The sequence below is a fragment of the Furipterus horrens genome, unplaced genomic scaffold (genome assembly GCF_987537825.1).
Source record: "Furipterus horrens unplaced genomic scaffold, mFurHor1.1.pri manual_scaffold_10, whole genome shotgun sequence".
NCBI classification, from domain to species: domain Eukaryota; kingdom Metazoa; phylum Chordata; class Mammalia; order Chiroptera; family Furipteridae; genus Furipterus; species Furipterus horrens.
The window spans coordinates 102,509,498-102,527,899 of NW_028327180.1; the positions used below are offsets into that span (position 1 = coordinate 102,509,498).

At 60.7% G+C, this 18,402-nt stretch overlaps 2 protein-coding genes across 2 annotated transcripts in view; both read left to right on the forward strand.

The window, feature by feature from the left end:
• Positions 1-830: 830 nt before the first annotated feature.
• Positions 831-2,284, forward strand: COX19 (cytochrome c oxidase assembly factor COX19). Its single transcript, XM_090290010.1, has 3 exons — positions 831-971; positions 1,266-1,377; positions 1,991-2,284. Exons 1-3 carry the CDS (start codon positions 890-892, stop codon positions 2,064-2,066), a joined length of 270 nt encoding a protein of 89 aa, XP_090146136.1. The 5' UTR covers positions 831-889; the 3' UTR covers positions 2,067-2,284.
• A 5,611-nt stretch (positions 2,285-7,895) lies between these two features.
• The window catches only part of ADAP1 (ArfGAP with dual PH domains 1), a 30,354-nt gene continuing 19,847 nt past the window's right edge, over positions 7,896-18,402 (forward strand). Inside the window, exon 1 of the mRNA XM_090288706.1 lies at positions 7,896-8,161. Within this exon, the coding sequence (XP_090144832.1) occupies positions 8,080-8,161 (82 nt within the window). The 5' untranslated portion in view covers positions 7,896-8,079. The remainder of the gene's footprint in view (positions 8,162-18,402) is intronic.

An 18,402-nucleotide genomic window follows, 5' to 3' on the forward strand; every position in this document is an offset into this window, starting at 1 on the left:
GGGTTCAGGGCTAGGGGAGAGCTGGGGTCTCCACTGAGCCTTGTCGCTGTTGTCATCGTTGCCACAGCAACAAGGAATGACTACCCGCACTTGCCTCTTCACCATGCGCTGGTCCCTACATAATTCCCAGTGCCTTGGAACCAGGGTCCCAGCAGGAATAATTAGCTGAGATGAGGTTCTGAGGGTGGGCCCTACACGAATGACTGCGGGGGAATCTGGAAACAGACACGCCCACAGGGAGAAGCCAGGTAAGGATGGAGACACAGAGGGGTGGGGGGTCTACAAGCCAAGGAATGCCAAGGATTGCCGCAAGCCCCAGAAAAGAGGAGAGGCCTGGAGCAGAAGGAGCCGGGCCCGCCGACGCCTTGACCTCGGCCTTCCGGCTTGTCCTGAGCCGCTCCCTCCTTTACTGCCCTTCTCAAGACACCGGACGCAGAGGCCCCGGCACAGGCTGCCAAGGAGGGGCCAGTCGCTGCCCTGGGGCTTGGTGTGCACGGGAGCTGTGTGTCCCTGGGCACGTTGCCGAACCTCTCTGAGCTTGTTTCCGCAGTCGAGAGGTGGCTGTGAGGCTGCTGCGAGGGGCTGGCGCTGGAGTGGGTCGGGCAGAGCAAGCGAGATCCCACGCGGGGTCAGGGGCCTGCAGACCCCGAGGGCGCTGGACGCTGCGCGGGAAGGGGCGGAGCATTGCGGCGGGGCGTGGCCTCGAGGCGGGGGGCGGAGCATTGAGGCGGGGCGTGGCCTCGAGGCGGGGCGTGGCCTCGAGGCGGGGGCGTGGCCTTGCGGCGAGGGCCGCTCGACGTGCTCGGCGCTCGCTCGGGGCCTGCTCGGCGCTCGGCCGCCCGGCCTGCGTAGAGCGCTTGTCGACCTCGGAGGTTCCGGAGCTGCCATCATGTCGACGGCCATGAACTTCGGGGCCAAGAGCTTCCAGCCGCGGCCCCCGGACAAGGGCAGCTTCCCGCTGGACCACTTCGGTGAGCGGCGGGAGGCCCCGGAACGCGAGAGGGGCCCTGGCGGCGAGTCTCGCGAGACGTCAAGGACGTAGCTCGCTTCTCCGGGTCTGAGGTTCGCGGTTTGCTCAGCTCGAGCCCGTGCAGCCCGGGTTCGGGCGGAGCGGGGTTGCTTCTGCCCGCGGACGCCTGCAGGCTGCGGGTCGGCGCCCCGGGTGCGGTCCGCGTGTTCCCAGAGGCAGGCGGTGCCCCGGGAGGCCTCGGGGGGCGCGTCCGGCGCGCGCCCCGGCCACCACGCGGTGTGCTCTTCCGCCGCAGGTGAATGCACGCGCTTCAAGGAGCGGTTCCTGCAGTGTCTCCGGGAGAGCCGCTTTGAGAATGCTTCGTGCAGAAGCGAGTCCAAGGAGTATCTGGAATGCAGGATGGAGAGGCGAGTGCCGCGGCGACCCCCACCCCGTCTCCACCGGGACGCCTCTGTCCCGAGGCCCCGCCAGGCTCGGGCCCCGCGGGGCCAGGCTTCCCCTGCGGCCTCGGGCGTGGGGATCGCCGGCATCAGCCTCAGGATCGTAAACGTGCTGCCCGAGCGGAAGGAGGGAGGCGGCGCGCGCGGACCACGCAAACGTGCGCGGGGCGTTTTGTCGTCCGGCAGGTTTCTGGGTGACCCCGTGCCCGGGGCAGCTCACCTGCTGGGGTTTGGGGGCCACCGGTTCCGTGCTGGCAGGTGGGGTGGCAGAGACGGTGGCCAGCGTGTGGCGGGGTCTCGGCACGGCCAGGGGGTGAGCAGAGGGCCTGTGAAAGCCGCCTTCCCCCCGTGAACAGAACAGGAGTCGGATGCGGCTCTTTCCCGGGGGTGAGAGCGCAGAGGCAGGGGGGGCTCTGGGGCCCCGCAGGCGCCCAGCGGCCTGAACAGGTGCAGCGAGGGGGCGGGCGCCGGGACCAGTGCTGCTGCTGCTGCTCCGGGAGGACGGTGGCCAGCCAGCAGCCTGGCCCGTGCTCCTCGTCCTCTTCCCCGGCCCCTTAACGTCTGTCTGTCTGTCCTTTAGGCAACTGATGGCACAAGAACCACTGGAGAAACTGGGGTTTGGAGACTTGATGGATGGAAAAGCCGGCAAGCGCTAAATTCCCACGGGAAGATCACGGCTGGTAGTCTGACACGGAATGGTGGCCCGCCCTTGTCACCGTGATGGCCACGTCCGAGGGGTGTGACTGAGAGAGGGGGTCCAGATGCCCCTGAAGCACCTTGGTGGCTGGCGCCCGGCTGGGAAGTGGCTCATCCTCCGAGCCTCCTGGATTGTTTTGGGAGATTATTTTCCTTGTTACATTCTCATTTCCCCCAAGCGTGGTCAGTCCTGTCTTTAAATGCATGTGTGTGACGGAGTCCCTGGGCGGCCCGTGTGGACGGAGGGTCTCAGCAGGGCAGGCGCCCCCTCGGCCTCCCGTGGTGCGGAGGCGCCGTGTGCACATGTGTGTGCTGGCGTGCTGCCTGTTGGGGAATTTCAGAAAACCGGCCGCTTGCAGAAGAGTTTCTTTCCTTTCTTTTTTTAAAAACAAAAATGAAGAGGCAGAATCCAAGTATATCAATATGTTAGAGATGTAAAAACCAAAGATACATCTGTGCGTTTGTACAAGAAAGAAATTCAGGAAGGACAAGCCAGGAACTAATGCGAATGGTCTGTAGCCTGTAGTTTAGTTCTGACTGAACCATATTCATGTTCCACACGCTCCAAACATGAGCCAGGACGTGGCAGGGCCCAAACGGACCCCAGCCCCGGGGCAGAGACGCGCGGGGGCCGCGGCGCGGGACAGAAATTGCAGGAGTAGTGCTGTGACTGCAGCCAGAGCCGGAAAGACAGGATTTATACCCAAGTGAGTGAGCTTGTTTTTCACACGGAGGGCAGTTCTGGGACTGTTCTCAGATTGAAGAGACCAGTTGTGCTGTGGGTGAGAGTTGGGTGTGCTGACATGTAACGCTCGCTACATGCAGAAACACGTGTGTACGTGTGTGTCGTGTGTGCCTGATGCAGATACCTCACCTCTGAGTACAGAGGCCTGGGGGCAGCGAGGCTTGCACCCAGTGCCCAGATTCTGGATCCCAGCGCCCTTGACCGGGCTCCATGAAGCCAGGCTGGCTCCAGGGCCAGGAAGGCTCAGGGTTAACCTGGACCATGTCGTGGCAGGAGTGGCTGAAAAAATGATGGGACTTGTTCAAGGGACACTGGAGGCCACGGGACGAGGTGCTCCCAGTGGCCAGGGAGGGAGGCAATTTGGGCAACATCAGGATTATAGTGGGCTGTAGCCCTCAGAGTAGACCATGCCCCAGGGCCCAACTGAATGACCTGGTCAGCAGGGAGGGGACAGCTCCTGGTGGTTCTGATCCTCATGGAGGGACTGACTGGCCCTGTGGGCCAGCGCCGCAGTAGGAACGGTTGTCTACGCAAGTGAGTGGCCTAATCTGGAGGACCTGCCCTCGGGCACTTGGTGGTTACAAAGGCAATGATGGGGACCACAGTGGCCTCCAGAATTGAGTGGACCCCGCGGAGGAGTGCTCCCGCCTGGCTAGGCCACGGCAGCCCGGCGTGGCCCAAAGCACGCAGCCTCGGGGTGGCAGGGACGTCCTACAAAGTGAACGAAGATCAGCGCCCTCAGGAGAGTTGTGTCCTCCCTCAGTGACGGAGGGAGTAGCTGCCTGGACAGGGGCCCTGGGCCGGACCTGCAGGTCGGTTGCCAAGGCAACTCCATCCTTGCTCTGTGGCTCTAACGTGCTATTGGGAGAAGCTGGGCATGTGAACTCTTGGTTTTGCAGCGTTTGCAAGTCAGATTATTTCAAAATGAAGACGTTTGTATTAAACTCTTTGTTGTTGAACTTCACAGACATTAAGTTCTCGTTCTGAAGTACATTCAGTGGATTTCCAGGAGGCAGGGAGGAGAGTGGTCTGAAGGTAGCCCCACATGGGGACCGGGGACAGCTTCCTGACAAAAGCCTTGCATTTTCTGGGTCTGAGTTGCTAAAACTGTGACACTTAGGAACCAGATGCCCTGCCCGAGCCACCACCAGAGGCCCATGGCTGTCCCTCCGTGGCATTGCGTGCATTTTATTTCTCACGTGTTTGTCACCGTCAGCCAGCAGCGCTTGTGAAAGGCACTCAAACTCCGGACACGTTTCCCAGTGTCCTGAGTCGGGAGAGCAGCCGAGAGGTCAGGTGGTATCGTCAGACCTGGGCCCTCCTGTGTCGGCTCATGTCATCCCTGCCCACAGCCTGGTCTGCACATGGTCATGTCGGGGTGCGGGGCTGAGTCCCCTCAGTCCGTCAGCTGTGTGTTCCTGCTGCTCTGTGGGCCCCGTCCCCGCCTGCACGAGCCGCCAGGTGCTGCCCCTCCACGGGGCAATGCCTGCGCCTGTCCAGCCGTCACCATGGACTCGGTGGCTTCCACCACAGACCGTTCCACGAGTCTGGAGTCTGGGATGTGCCGGGTCAGCACCCGGGAAGCCAGGCCCAGCGGCGGATGTGAGCGCTGCGGGGACGGACCCGGGCAGAGGGCGGAGCTCACATTCGCCCCACTCACGGTTCTCGGCCCGAAGGTGCTGTGTCCCCTCCCCCGGGTGGCTGCGTTGGAGACGGAGGAGGAAAGGGCCCAAGTCCCACCCGAACCTCAGGCCCCGGGGTTTGGAGGAGCAGCTCTTGTCCCAGGCGGGTGGTGCAGGACAGGCTGGGACATGCCCACACCCCAGGGAGGGTCTCCACCTCTCGGCCTGCTGGGTCACGTCCTGGGCATGGGACCACCCTTTTGGGCAAGGCTCTTCTGCCCAGTACCTGGGGAGGGGGTGGACCAGCCGCTCTGGAGACCCACTTTCCTTCCCCGTGTTCCCGGGACCCCACCGCACCTCCGGGACACAGCGTGGTGGCGGGGCGGCCCCTGCTGGACGGCGGCGGTACTGCGGCCCGAGCGGGGACTGGAGATGGGGCCCGCGGGCTGGCTGTGCGTCCCTAGGACCCCAGGTCTCACCGACACGCCAGGGGGTCCCCAGCCAGGCGGTGCTGCCCCCTGCCCCAGCCCGCGGGCCAAGACCGCGTTCATGTCAGCACGGAGCTGGTGCCCTGCGTGCCCGGTGGTCAGGGCTCACTGGTCACACCTGCAGACCAACTGCCGGGGCTGCAAAGGACAGACGCGGAGGCTCTCCAGGAGAGCGCACGGGAGACAAGAGAGGGCTGCGGGGAGTGGGGGAGGGCCTCCCGGTCCCTGGGGCCAGCACTCTGCCCTGAGGCAGGGTGACTGTCCTGTGCCCTCTGCTCTCACTGGGTAGGGAGCCCCCAAACCAGGCTTCAACCTCTGTGCATCCTGAGGGGACCATCCTCTCGGCTGTGGGACTGGCTGCACTCAGCTGGGCTCTCACCAGGAGGTGGCTGAGGCGCCATCACCTGAGCTGGGGGGACACCAGCCGCTGGGGCCCAGGTTCCCGACGGGAGTGGAGAGAGAGACGCAAACACAGAGACAGGTGTGTGCGTGTGCGTGCGTGTGTGTGTGCGTGTGTGTGTGTGTACAGAGACAGAGACAGACCTGAGGGTCATGCACCAGGCGGAGGGCGCTTCCTGCCAGGACCTCAGCACCAGTGGCATCCTGCAGCCAACAGTGCTGCTCCGGCCGGAGCCATCCGGGCCCCACCCAGGCTCAAGGTGAGAACAGACCCCTCCTGTCAATGGGAGGTGGGGAGAATGTCTGTGTGTTACAGAAGGTCAGGTGGAGAGAAGGGATAGGTGGTAGGTGGATGGGTGACGGGTGGGTGGATGGACGGGTGGGGAACGGGGGATGGACGGAGGGGCCACCTCAGGGAAACACAAGCCCTGTCCCACTGCGCCAGTCTGGGGCCTGTCCTCCTGTGTTGGTTCATGGACTTGGTCACAACAGGCCCAGGTCTGAGGCAGCAGCGTGGTTGCCATGTGCGGAGCCTGATGACCTGCAGAAGCTTCCACGCCTCCCTCCCTGTGCCCCAGGAGTCTGCGGGGTTCTCAGCCCCTCCCTCTGAGTGGTGTGGGGTCCCTGCTGGTCTCTGGCCCGAAACTCAGGTATGTGCCCTGACCCCAAATCAAACCAGCAGCCCTTTGGTTTGCAGGCAGGCGCTCCATCCACTGAGCCACACCAGCCAGGGTGCAAAAAGTATTTTTAAATGTTGCAAAACTCACTAAACAAAAATTAGCACCCGAGCCCTACAGACAGGTCCCACCCCTGCGTGTCATCTTTGGGGACACCTAGGACACCTCTATCTTACAAGTGTTGCTCCCAGACAACCATGTGCGGAACCCTCTCTGCCCTCAGCCTCCCTTGGGGGCTGGGAATCGCTGCCCTGCCCCCTCTGGCTTTGGGGCGCCCAGAGGGCCGCCCAGGTGGCTGAGGCTCCGTGACACCCCTGAGTGATGTGGGGCCAGGGGCCATCTTCCCTTCGGCTTTTCTGTGTTTCTCTTGGTGAAACAAAATGACTTCTCCGTTGGGGGTGGGCCAGAGGACAGCAGACCCCATTCTTCCTGGGGCTGCTCTAGGGTCCGGCCCCCACCAAGCCCCCAGCTCCCACTCCCAGGGAGACTTGTGAGGTGGCCCCTGGGTCTGGCATGGAGCAGGCCAGGGTGGAGGTAGCCCCTCGCGGGCTGTGGTTGGCCCGTCTTGCCCGGTGCCCATGAAGGACCTTGTCCAGCCCAGGGGCTCCGAAGTGCGTGGGGGAGGGTGGGGTCTGCTTCTGGGAGGCTCTGCTCGCTCTTCCTCCCAAGCCAGGGTCACACCAACTCAGCTGAAAGCTGCGCATCTCATGCTGGGGGCTGCTCTCCGCAGGGTGCCTCAGGGCCCATGAAGGAACCCCGGTGATACGGCCCAAGTCTCAGACGCAGAGGCCCCTGTCATCCCCCCAGTGATGGCCGCCGCATGCTGGCATCTCTGAAGAGAAGCAAAGGGCATTCCCATGCTGGAAAGCTGCTGGTGCCCACGGAGGACCTGGGGCCCAGAGAGATTTCTCGGTGGTCCTATCAGCTCTTGTTTGGAAGTCTTAGAAATCCAGGTTAGAAAGGCCCCTTGTCAGTAAGAAGGAAGGAGACTCTCGAGGGCAGTGTCTCTGGTTTTCTCCTCAAGAGAAGGGTCTGGGGCCGGGACACGGTGGTCTGGGAGCTGGGAGCTGCAGGGTCTTTGGGCAAAATCCTGTCACTGGGGAGAGGTCTCTCTCCTGATCTGGGGGTTCTGCCGGGCAGCCCAGCAGGTGGATCATAAAGAACAGGAACTCACTGCCCAGTGGTCTTTACAGGCGAGGGCCGGGCCCGCAGGATGTAGAGGGGTCGTCCGCAGGGAGTGGGGGGCTCAGAAAGGCCTGGGTGGGGGCAGGTGGGACGATCGCTCAGTCAGGTTCCGTGCGGTGCCTTCATCCCAGAAGAAAACAGAAAGAACTTGAAACTCGTTGGGAGAGCAGAAGAGGGAACACCCTTTTTGTGGCCTGTCACCGCCTTCTCTCTCCCCGTCACCTCCCTGCTTGGGTCCCTGGTTCAGGGGGGCTCTGTTCAGGGCACTGTGGCCGCCCTGGCCCTGGCCCTGCTGCGTGTGGAGGGTGGCGGTCCTCATTTGCCCTGAGCGCCCACCGACACTGGGCCTTGTCACCCGCGGTCTGTCTGGTACCAGCGCACAGACGGCATGAGCCCCGGCCCCCAGCACCAGGCAGGCAACTGTTCCTTCAACGAGCACCGCAGCGTGCGGTCTGGGCGAGGTGTCCGGGTGCTGTCCCCTGCCCCGACGACCGCACCAGCGGCCCCGCCCGGACCAGCAGTGTGGCTGGCGGCTTTGTGCAGAGCTAGCGGGGACTGGGCTCGAGTCGGGCGTGGGCACCGGGAGGCCTCCTGCCCGCGCCGCTGGGGGCCGCCCGCGGGCCGTGCCGGCCAGAGCGCGCCGTGCGCCCCGGGCTCCGCGCCGGCACACGCCTGGCGGCCGCGGCGGCAACGCGAGCAGCAGCGGGGACGGGCGGGCGGCAGGAATGCGGAACCCGCGCGCCGGCTGAGGCGGCCGGGATGGCGCAGGGGCGGCGGCGGTGGGCGGCCCGCGTGGGGCCCTAGCGCGGCAGAGCGGACGCCCGGCCCGGCCCCGCGGCGGCGGCAGCCTCGCGGCCATGGCCCTGGAGCGGCAGCGGGCGGTCCTGGAGCTGCTGCAGCGGCCAGGGAACGCGCACTGTGCGGACTGCGGCGCCCCGGGTAGGTGCGGACGGCGTGGGCGCGGGCCCGGGGATGCCGCGGGGGGAGGCTGCCCCGGGGATGCCGCCCGGGGTGTGCGCGGGCCGGTGCTCACTCACTGCCAGGGTGGGTGCTGCCTGGATGCCAGACCGGGATGCGGACGCGGCTATGGCGCCGGCGTGGCTGGGGACGCGGGCGCGCAGCTTGGTCCCCGCTGGGGTGGGGCGCGGTCCGAGTGCACCTGCGGGACCTGGACGTCCCCAGCCCGCGCACCCCGGCCGGCGGGCGGTCGCCTCCTCCCCTCCCCTCCCCCCCACCCCACCCGGATTCCTTGTCTCGCTGTCACCCGCGGACCGCCGCCGCGTTGCGAAACCTCGGGCTCCGAAAAGAAAGAGGAAATAGCGGCGGCGGCCGGCTGCACGGACAGATGGGGAGAGCTGACTGCGCTTCTGGGTGGGTGTCCACCTGGCTCCCGGCCACCTGGAGCTGACGTCATGGGCCCCCCTCTGGAGTCACCCTTTGCACTGCGTCCCCAGCAGCCGGAGGAGGCCCCTGCGCCTCCACGTGGGCCCGATGGGAAAGGGCACCCCTTCCCCCAACCCCAGGCCTTGCTGCTCTGGAGCAGGTGCCCAGTTCACAGGGGGCACCGCGGCAGGGGCGGGAACAGGCAGCCGGCCCAGCTGCACCCCGTTCTCCCAGCAGGCATCTCTTGGACTTTGCTCCTGGGTGGCCTGGCTGCTTGTCCTGCCCTCGCAGCTCCTGGCTTGTCCTCTGCAGGTGGGGGGTGGGGGAGGGGGCAGGCACAGCCCCCAGAGGCTCCTGCTCGCAGGGTGGAGGGTGGCCCCACTCAGGGGCTGTCCCCTGGTGGCCCATGGGGACACTGGACACCCCACTGGGGGCTCCTAGCCAGAACCCCTCAGAACAAACCTAGCACACACACTCGGAGTGGCTGAGGTCCCCGGGGGGTGGTAAGTCTGTACGTTTGTCCCCAGACACCTGGGCAGCCTCTGGACACTCCCCAAATGGGACCCCATCCCAAGCACTCCCTGCTGCCCACCCACTGGGCCAGGAGGGTCTCTGGCAGCCCCAAGTTCTGGGAACAGACTGGTCAGCGGCAGTGTGACCGGGTGAGGCCACATGGGAGCTTGAGGGTCCCATGGGGAGGCAGCAGCAGGCTCTTCTAGGGGCCGGGCGGGCGGAAGTGGCCTTTGTCCCGCCCGCTGAGCAGCGCCACGCAGGACCCGCCTGGAGGTGTGGCAGGGGCGGCATCGCCATCGCCCCGGGCCTTTGTGGGAAGCAGGGGACGAGGCCAGCCCTGCCCTCCCCTTGCTGGCCGCACTGCCCACCGGCGGCCGCCCCCCAGCTACCCCTGGGGCCACAGCCTGGCAGGAGGTCTTCCTTGGTTCACGGGCCCTGCACTGCCCTGCCCAGCCCGCTGTCCATCCAGGGCCGTCACCCTTGGCCGGCTCTCCTTGGCGTTGGGCCAAAGCCCCAGTTTTCAGGGCTGGTCCGCAACATCGCATCTGCCCCAGAAGCAGGCAAGACGTGAGCAGTTGACCCATTTTACAGCTGGGGAAACTGAGGCACTGAGACCCTGAGCAGCGTTAGGGCCTCAAAGGCACCCCGCCCTCTTCCCAGCCTTCTCCCCACTTCAGAGTGTCAAGGCCGGAGGCCCTCCCTCCTCCATGACCCCCCCCTCCCCAGACACCCACCCCACTCTGTTCTCAGGCGGAGCTCGGCTGGCCCACTGGTGCGCTGCAGCTGGGCCTCCTGTCCCTGCTGTGGTGCAGGCGGGAGGCAGGGGCCGCTCTGGAGCTGCTGGGGGCAGGTGGGGGACAGTGTGCTGTGTTGTTGGCAGAACATCTCACATGGACTGGCTCCTCCTGACCACGGGCAGCGGGAGCCAGGCACGGCCAGGGTGGGCCTGCAGCGTCGGCTCTGGGGTCTGGGGTTCCCTGCAGCCCCCAGCCCCTGCTTCTGTGGGCCCCGCCCAGAGAGGTGCTTCTCATCACGGGCCTGGGGGGGACCATGTGGCGCCCGAGTCAGATCTCGTGCCAGAAGTACACGGCCCCGGCGCTGTCACTGGGTTGGGCTGTGGGTGGGGCTCTGAGGTACTTCCCCTGGGCACAGCGGCCTGGGGCGCAGGGGGCTTGTTTGAGGGCCCTGGGCTCCGTGAGGTCTTCGTCTCTGGCAAGAGGGACAGTTTGGGGTGCTGTGTGGTGGTGTTTGGTCTGAGGCCCGGGGATGTCTGCGTGGGGGTGGCCCTGAGGGCTGGGCTGGGACTGGGGTGTGTGCCTGCTGGGCTCCGGGGCTGAGCCAAGGGTGGACGCTCTGTGTCCGACCCGAGGTGACCTCTCAGAAGTTGCTGTGAGCAGGGGGGTGGGGGGAGTGGGAGGCTTTTAGGATCTGGACCTGGTTTGGGAGAGGGTCCCCTGAGAGGGAGGGAGGCTGGCAGGGGCTGCTGCGTGGGCTGGGCCGATAGTCCTCCCAAACCCCTGATGTTGGGGATCAGAAACATTTTTTTTCTTATTGTGGTACAACACACAGCAAGGCCCTTGAATGACGCTGCTTTGTTATCACATTGGTGAGAAAAAAATCGATTCCTGGTGAGGCCACAGTCTCCGTGTGTTTTCTCGGGGACTCCGGGCTCCTCCTGCATTCTGGAGCTGTGCCCATGGCGGGAAGTGGGTGTTGAAGTTGCCCAGTCTGGGTGGGTGGTGGCCCTGCGTGGAGGGGTGTCCTGTCCAGGGTGGCTCCAACCCGAGCTGCCGGGACAGGCTCAGCCACCACGACGCTGACCTGGAGTCCGTGGGTTAAAAACAGTGTAAGTCTCTGTAAAGCTCACAGATAGACGTCAGGAGTGTTTGGGGTCTTTATTCAGAAGTTGGGTGTTTTGTGACCAGAAGCACAGCTCCTGTTTGTCAATGGGCTGCGATGCAGTTTCACTTACCACGGTGAACAGTCTCCCAGAAGCCTCTGCTCTGAGGGAGGTCTGCACGTGACAGGAGGAGCGTAACCTGCAAGTTACCTTCACATCAAGCAGCCCTGCCCCGCACAGGGGCTTGTCGGCAGGTGCGTCCCCACAGCCCGAGTCGGCCGCACGGCCCCACTGCACTAGGGAAGTACGGGCAGGGACTCTGCTGGGGCCTGAGGGCGGCAGGTGGGGGGGCTGGGCGGTCGCTGTGGCAGCAGCTCCCGCCTTGCTCCTCGGCTGCCCTCTTGACCACTCCTGGTCTCGCCCTATCAGGCCCACTGCGGTGGCCAGGACAGGGCTTTTTCCTTTTTATTTTGTTAAATACACGTAACATAAAACTCGCCCCCGTGACCGCTCTGAAGCACCCCGGTCCGTGCCACCACGTGCGCTCACGCTGCTGTGTGGCTGCCCTCAGCGCTCACCCCCGTAACTCTCTTCGTCTTGCAAACCTGAGCATCCGCTCCCAGCGCCCCCCAGCGCAGCTCCAGCGTGGGCCGTGAGGTCATCTGCAGGGACCTCGGACGAGTGCCACCGCACAGCATCCGTCCTTCTGGGTCTGGCCCGTGTCACCGACCACAGTGTCCTCCAGGTTTGTCCACGTGGCAGCATGTCGTAGAATCCGCTTTTTAAAAAACAACTTGAGAGTAAGCGACACGTAACTTGTATTAGTCCAGGGTGTACATGTCATGTTTCCATGTTTGGGTACATTGTGAGTGCAGTTACCACCCGTCACCGCACACAGTCACAGTCACCATGCTGTGCGTGAGGTCCCCAGTTACCGGAGGGCTTTCCTTTAACGCCCCTCTGACAACCCCCCGTCTGTTCTCTCCATGAGTTTGGGGGTTTCTGCTCATTTGTCTTCTTAGACCGCATGTGTGGTATTGGTCTCTACCATGGTCACTTAGTGCAGCGCCCTCAGGGTCCGTCCGCTTGTCAGACCGCACGGGCTTCCTTCTTTCTGGGACTGAGTCCTGTTCCGCTGTGTGTCTGGACCATCCTTCTGTCTGCGCCTCTGTCTGTGGACGCTTGGCTGTGGCTGCGTCTGGGCCATTGTCACCGGACTGCAGTGAACGTAGCGGCACATCTTCTGGCCTGTGTTTCGTTTTCCTTGGACGCACGCCCAGAAGTGGGGTTGCTGGGTCCTATGGTAGGTACTCCTGTCTTTACACGGTTTTCTGTAGAGCTGCGGCAGTTCACGTCCCCCCGACGGTGCACGAGGGTTCCCTTTCCACATGTCCCCCTCGCCCACGCCGCCGCCGCTTCTGGTCTGGGACGACAGCCATGGCCCCAGGTGTGGGGTGGTGGTGCGTGGCGGTTTGGTTTAGGGTCCCCGGTTACTGATGTGGAGCCCCGGTCAGGTACCCGTGGGCCACGTGGGTGTGTTTGCAAAAATGTCCTGGGGGAGCCTCTGCCCACTTCTTGTTGACGTGTGTGAGTTCTCGTTATAATTTTGAATATTCACCCTCCGTCAGGTAAGATCTGCACGTCTTCTCGCGTTTTGCAGGGTATTCTTGTGCTGGGCAGACAGTCTCTAGTCCGACGGGGTCCCACCTTCGTTTTTTGCTTTTGTTGCTTTTAGCATCAAATCCAAACAAATCATTGCTGAGACCAATGCCAAGGAGCCTCCCACCCGTTTTCTGAGGAGGTTTATGGTTCTAAGTCTTATGTGGGAGTTTGAAGCCCATTCTGAGTTGGGTTTCCGTGCTTGCTGTGACCTCGTGGTCCTGTTTCGCTCTTTGGCACGAGACCGTTCTCTCCCCATTGTACGTTCTCAGCGGCCTTGTCATAAATTAACTGTCCGTGTGTGCGTGGGTTTGTTTCTGGGCTCCGTGTTCTGTTCCATTGACCTTCATGTCTGTTTTTATGCCAGGACCACACAGTTTTGATGACGATAGCTTTGCAATAGAGTTTGAAATCCGAAAGTGCATGCCTCTGGCTTTGTTCTTTTCTTTTCTTTTTCTGTTTTCCAGGATTGATTTGGGTAGTTGGGGTTTTGTTTTTTTTTGTGGTGGTTTCATACAAATTTTAGAATACTTTGTTCTATTTCTGTGAAATGTTCCATGGGAATTTTTATGTGGATTGCACTGAATCTGTAGATTGCTCTCGACAATATGGACAAAATTTTTTTTTTTTGCAATGGGGGAGGGGATGCAACCAACCCTTTTCTAAGATTTTATTTATTTATTTAGAGATGGGGAAGGGAGGGAGAAAGAGAGGATGAGAAACATCAATGTGTGGTTGCCTCTCACACGCCCCCAACTGGGGACCTGGCCCGCAACCCAGGCATGTTCCCCGACTGGGAATCGAACCAGCGACCCTTTGGCTCACAGGCTGGTGCTCAATCCACTGAGCCACACCAGCCAGGGCAATATGCACATTTTAACAATGTTAACAATTCCCATTCTGAGCACAGAGCACCTTTCCATTTCTCTGTCCGTAATTTCTTTCATGAACGATTCCTCGTCTTCTGTGCACATGTCTCTCGCCTCCTTCGTTAGATTTATTCCAAGGTGTCTGATTCTTTTTGTTGCCATTGTAAGTGGGATTGTTTTCTTAATTGTGCTTTCTGATAGTTTGTTATTAGTGTACGAAGATGCAACAGATTTTCATATATTGGTTTTTGTATCTTACAACTTGACTGAATTTGTTTCTTAGTTCTAAGGGGTTTTTGGTGGAGTCTTTGGGGTTTTCTCTGGATAGCATTGTTACCTGCAAGTAGCGAAACCTCAACTCCTTTATGATTTGGATGCCTTTTATTCCTTTCTGTCTGGTTCCTGTGGCTAGAACTTCCACTGCTACGTTGGATAGAAGTGGGAAGAGTGGGCCTTGTTGTCCTGTGTCTGATCTTAGAAGGAAAGTTTTCAGTGTTTCACTGCTGAGCACGAGGTGGCTGTGGGGGGCTTGTCATGATGTGGTCTTTATGACGCTTAGCTACGTTCCCTCTGGACTCACTTCACTGAAAGTATCATAAAAGGATGTTAAATGTCACGAAATGCCTTTTCGGCGTCTGCTGGGATGATCACATGATGTTATCCTTCACGTGTTAATGTGGGTGAACCACACTGATCAATTTGTGGATGTTGCACTATTCTTGCGTCCCTGGAAAAAATCCCACTTGATCATGGTGTGTGATCCTTTTAATGTATCATTGAATGCATTTTGCTCGTATTTGGTTTTTGTTGAGGACTTTTGCATCTGTGTTTTTCAGTGATGTTGGCCTGGGATTTTCTTTTCTTTCTTTTCTTCTTCTTCTTCTCCTTCTTCTTGTTTCTTGTCTACTTTAGGTATCAGGATAATGCTGGCCTCGTAAAAAGAGATTGGGAGAGTTCTCCACTCTTCTGTTTTTTGGAAGAATTTGAGAAGGATTGGTATGAATTCTTCTTTAAATATTTGGTTAGAATTCACCAGGGAAGCCATCTGGTCCTGGACTTTGGTTTGTTGGGAGGTTTTGATTTCTGTTTCAATGACCTTACTAGGAATCAAGCTGTTCAGATTTTCTGTTTCTTCGTGGTTCAGCTTAATAGGTTGTATGTTTCTAGGAATTTATCCATTTCTTTTCGGTGGCATAATTTGGCACATGATTTTCATAGTAGCCTCTTATGATTCTTTGTATCTCTGTGCTGTGAGCTGTAACATCTCTTAATTGTTGTTTTAGTTCTCTTTCCTTCTAGCTGAAGGTTTGTCCATTTTGTTTATCTTTTCCAAAAAGTCAGCTCTGAGTTTAATTAATCTTTCTATTGTCTTGTCAGTCTATTTACTTATTTCTACTCTGACCTTGAGTCCCTTTCTTGTACTCACTTTGGGCTTCATTAGTTCTTCTCTTTCTAGCTCCTCGTGCTGTGGGGTCAGGTTGTGGGTCTGAGGTCTTCCTCGTTTCTGGGTGGGAGCATCTGTCGCCAGGAACCACCTTCGGAGACTTGCTTTTGCTGCATCCTTAATTTTGTATGTTTATTAACATTTTCATTTATCTCAAGGTATTTAAATTTTTCTTTGCCCGTTGGATGTTCAGTAGCATCTTGTTTAATCTACGAGTCATTGTGAATTTTCCAGTTTTCATCTTGTAACTGACTCAGTTTCGTACCATGTGGTCAGAAAAGATGCGTGATGCGGTTTCATGCTTATGAAATCTATGGTGGATGGTTTTGTGGCCTAAAGTATGGCCGAGCTTCCCTGGAAAACAGCCTCTGTGCTCTAGAGAAAAGCATGCATTTTTGTCGCTTTTGGGTGGAATGTCCTGTAAATGTCTGTTAAGCCCCCCCCCCCCCCAGCCTAACATGTCCTTTGAGGCCAATGCTTTCTTACTGATTTTGTCTGGATGGTCTATCCACTGGGGTCAGAGAACTTGCTGTGATGATACTGCTGTTTCTCCCACTCAGCCTGTTAACATTTGAATTATACATTGAGGTGCTCCTCTGTTGGGTGCATAGGTGTTTACAGATGTTACATGCTCTTGTTTGATTGTCTTCATTATCTAATGAACCTCTTGTCTGTCTAGCAGTTTGGCCTGACGTCTGTTTTGTCTGATGTATGTAGAGCTATGCCAGTTTGCTTTTGGTTTTCATTTCCTTGCTTTTTAAAGCTGAATAATGGTCCACTGTATGGAAGGACCACATGACACGTAGCCACTCACCCCTGATGGACACTTGAGTTGCTTCCATGTCTCAGCTGCTGCGAACAGAGCTGCTACACTCACAAATAATGCTGCTGGGGGTCCATTGGGGCCACCCGCCTGGGGCTTAGATCCCAGCAGAGAGACAGGGGTGACACCGGGCAGCAGGGCAAGGGGCCTGCACCCTGGGCTGCCACACGGGGTGGGCGCTGCCATGAGGAACTGGGGCGCGATGGGCACCACTCTGCCCCCCACCTCAGCCGGCCCAGACCCAGCCGACTGGTGGTCACCACCGGAACCTCGGCTGTCCTCTCTGCTGGGCCTCGCCTCGGGAGGGACAAAGGTCTCTGGAACTGGGCCAGCCCACAGTTCCAGCTCAGCCCCACCTGCCTCACCTGTCCCGTGTTTCAGTCTGCCTCGCAGAACTGGTAAAGGGGAGGAGTCACCTCCGAGTTGCCCTGGAGAAGGCGGGGCCAAAGAGGGGCAGATGGAGGCCCTGATAGCCGGGGGTGGGGGAGGGCAGGGCAGCCAGGAGGAAGCTGGTGGCCTGGGACATTCTGCCCTGAGCCACAGGTGATGCCTCCGGGCTGGGAGGAAGGCAGTGGCCTGGGCTGCACCGCCCCCCCACCCCTGTGAGGCAGGGTTGTGCCTGGAGCCTCAGGCCTGCCCCTCACCCCCCCTTACTACAGGGGGTCATTCCGCAGCCCAGGCCCTCCGCCTCCTGGCCTGAGACATAGGCACTGGCCTCGTGATCTGTCCTGGGGGAACTCAGGCCCTGGAGGCTGACCCCAGCCCACTGGGCAGGGAGCTCCTGAGCTGCAGTGGCCCACAGTGGACCAGTGAGGAGGAGCAGGCTTGGCGCAGAGCCTCCATGTGGCCTGGGAGGAGGGGTGCAGTGGAGTGGAACCCAGGACTAGGGTGTGGGGCTCCTGGTCAGACAAAGGGACCCTGGTAGTGGGGTGCCCCAGCCAGCTCTGCCCACCACAGGCCCTCCTGCCAGCTAGGTGGGGCCCAGAGCTCAGGATGTGGGGTTTTGTATACATGAGGACACCCCCCACCCCATCTCCTGGCTCCGCTGGGGAATGGGGCTTGTGTGGAGGTGGGCAGACCTAATGGGGGGCTTGTGGTCTTTTATTATGTAAAGGGACTAGTATCTCCATTTTTTAACTTGAACTGCCCTTGAACCCTCTTTAGAAGCAGCTGCTCACGTTGGGTCTGTGGCCGGCACACGCGTGTGCCCAGCCTCGCACACACGCACCAGGTGGGTGGCAGGCGTGGGTCACGCAGCCCTGAACTGCACACCAGCGGTCCTCGGCAAGATGCCAGGCAGGTGTGTGGCCTCGCCTTGACCCTCCGCAAGGTTGTCAGAGAGATGACGTCAGTCTGGGCACAGCCGCGTCCTTGGTCCCTCCGAAGCGGGGCTTGGCTAACGCTCTCTTAAAGGGCCAGGCAGTAAATGCTTTTAGGCTTCGTGGGCCACAGGGTCTCCCACAACTGCCTGACCCTCTGCTGTGTCCCGCAGAGTCGGCCACCGAGCACACCTGGCGTGAGGAAGCCACAGCTCCCCTTTCCAGCTCCGGGAGAAAACCCACTGCCCCACCCGCGTGATTTTCCATCCCAGACCCGGTGCTCCAGTCACCGGCCCCACCTCTGCCCTGGTGGCCGCCTGGAGGCCCCGCCCCGTGCCCCGCCCCCAGGCAGCACCCTCGCAGCGGCCGCATCCTGGTGGGCGAGGCTGAAGGTGCGAGTGCTGTACACAGGCCCTGGGTGTCTCACCTGGTGTCCTTGTGGCCTGAGCCAGCCCTCCGGCTGGTCACTGTGCTTGTGGCCCGTGGGCCCCTCTTCCCTGTCCGTTTTCTCTCAGACCTAAGGGCTTTCAGGCTAGATTTCCTCATTTCCTGTTGGGGCAGCATTTTCACAAAGAGGGAGCTGGCTCCTGGGGTCCAAGGACGGTGGCCGCACGCCTGGTGCCCGTGGTGCCCTGCAGCGGCTGCGGGGGCCACCGTGGGGCGGGCTGAAGGGCAGGGCCTGGTCCGCAGCGGGACCCCAGGGCTGGGGTCTGCAGGGTCCTCCCCCGCCGTCCGGCAGTTTGAGTGACACCAGAAGGCGAGAAGACTGAGAGCAGAGGACAGGCCACGCGGGCTGTGAAACCTTCGCCTGGTCCCCGTGCGCCTGTCACAGGGGGAGTCCACTGTCTGTGGCAGCCAGAGCCTGGGGTGGTGGCTCAGAACTGGGGGTCATGGCCTTCTTCCCACCCTGGGCCCCGCTGCCATCCTCAGGGTCTCCCACAGCCCAGGCGCCACTGTCTCTGCAGATCCCTGCCTTCCTGTCCCTTCCCAGCTCTTGCCACCACGGGATGGTGGCCTGTCCCTTGGCATCCCCAGGTGGTCACTCTGGCGTGGTGCAGGGAGCTCAGGGACAGGGCTTGCAGAGCATTGCAGATGTCTGTCCGTCTGTGTGGCCAGGGCTGCTAAGAGGGGCCCTAGCAAACTGGACCCCTGACCCCTGACCTCTGATCCCTTTACATTCTGGGGATCAAGACAGTGCACAGTGAACAGCCTGGATAGGCAGATGCTGTGGAGAAATGAGAGGTGTGACTGGAGTGCCTGGAGGTGCCCGCCAGTTGGTGGTCAGGGGAAGTCAGTGTGTAGTGACATCTGAGCCCAGGCGTGCAGGGTG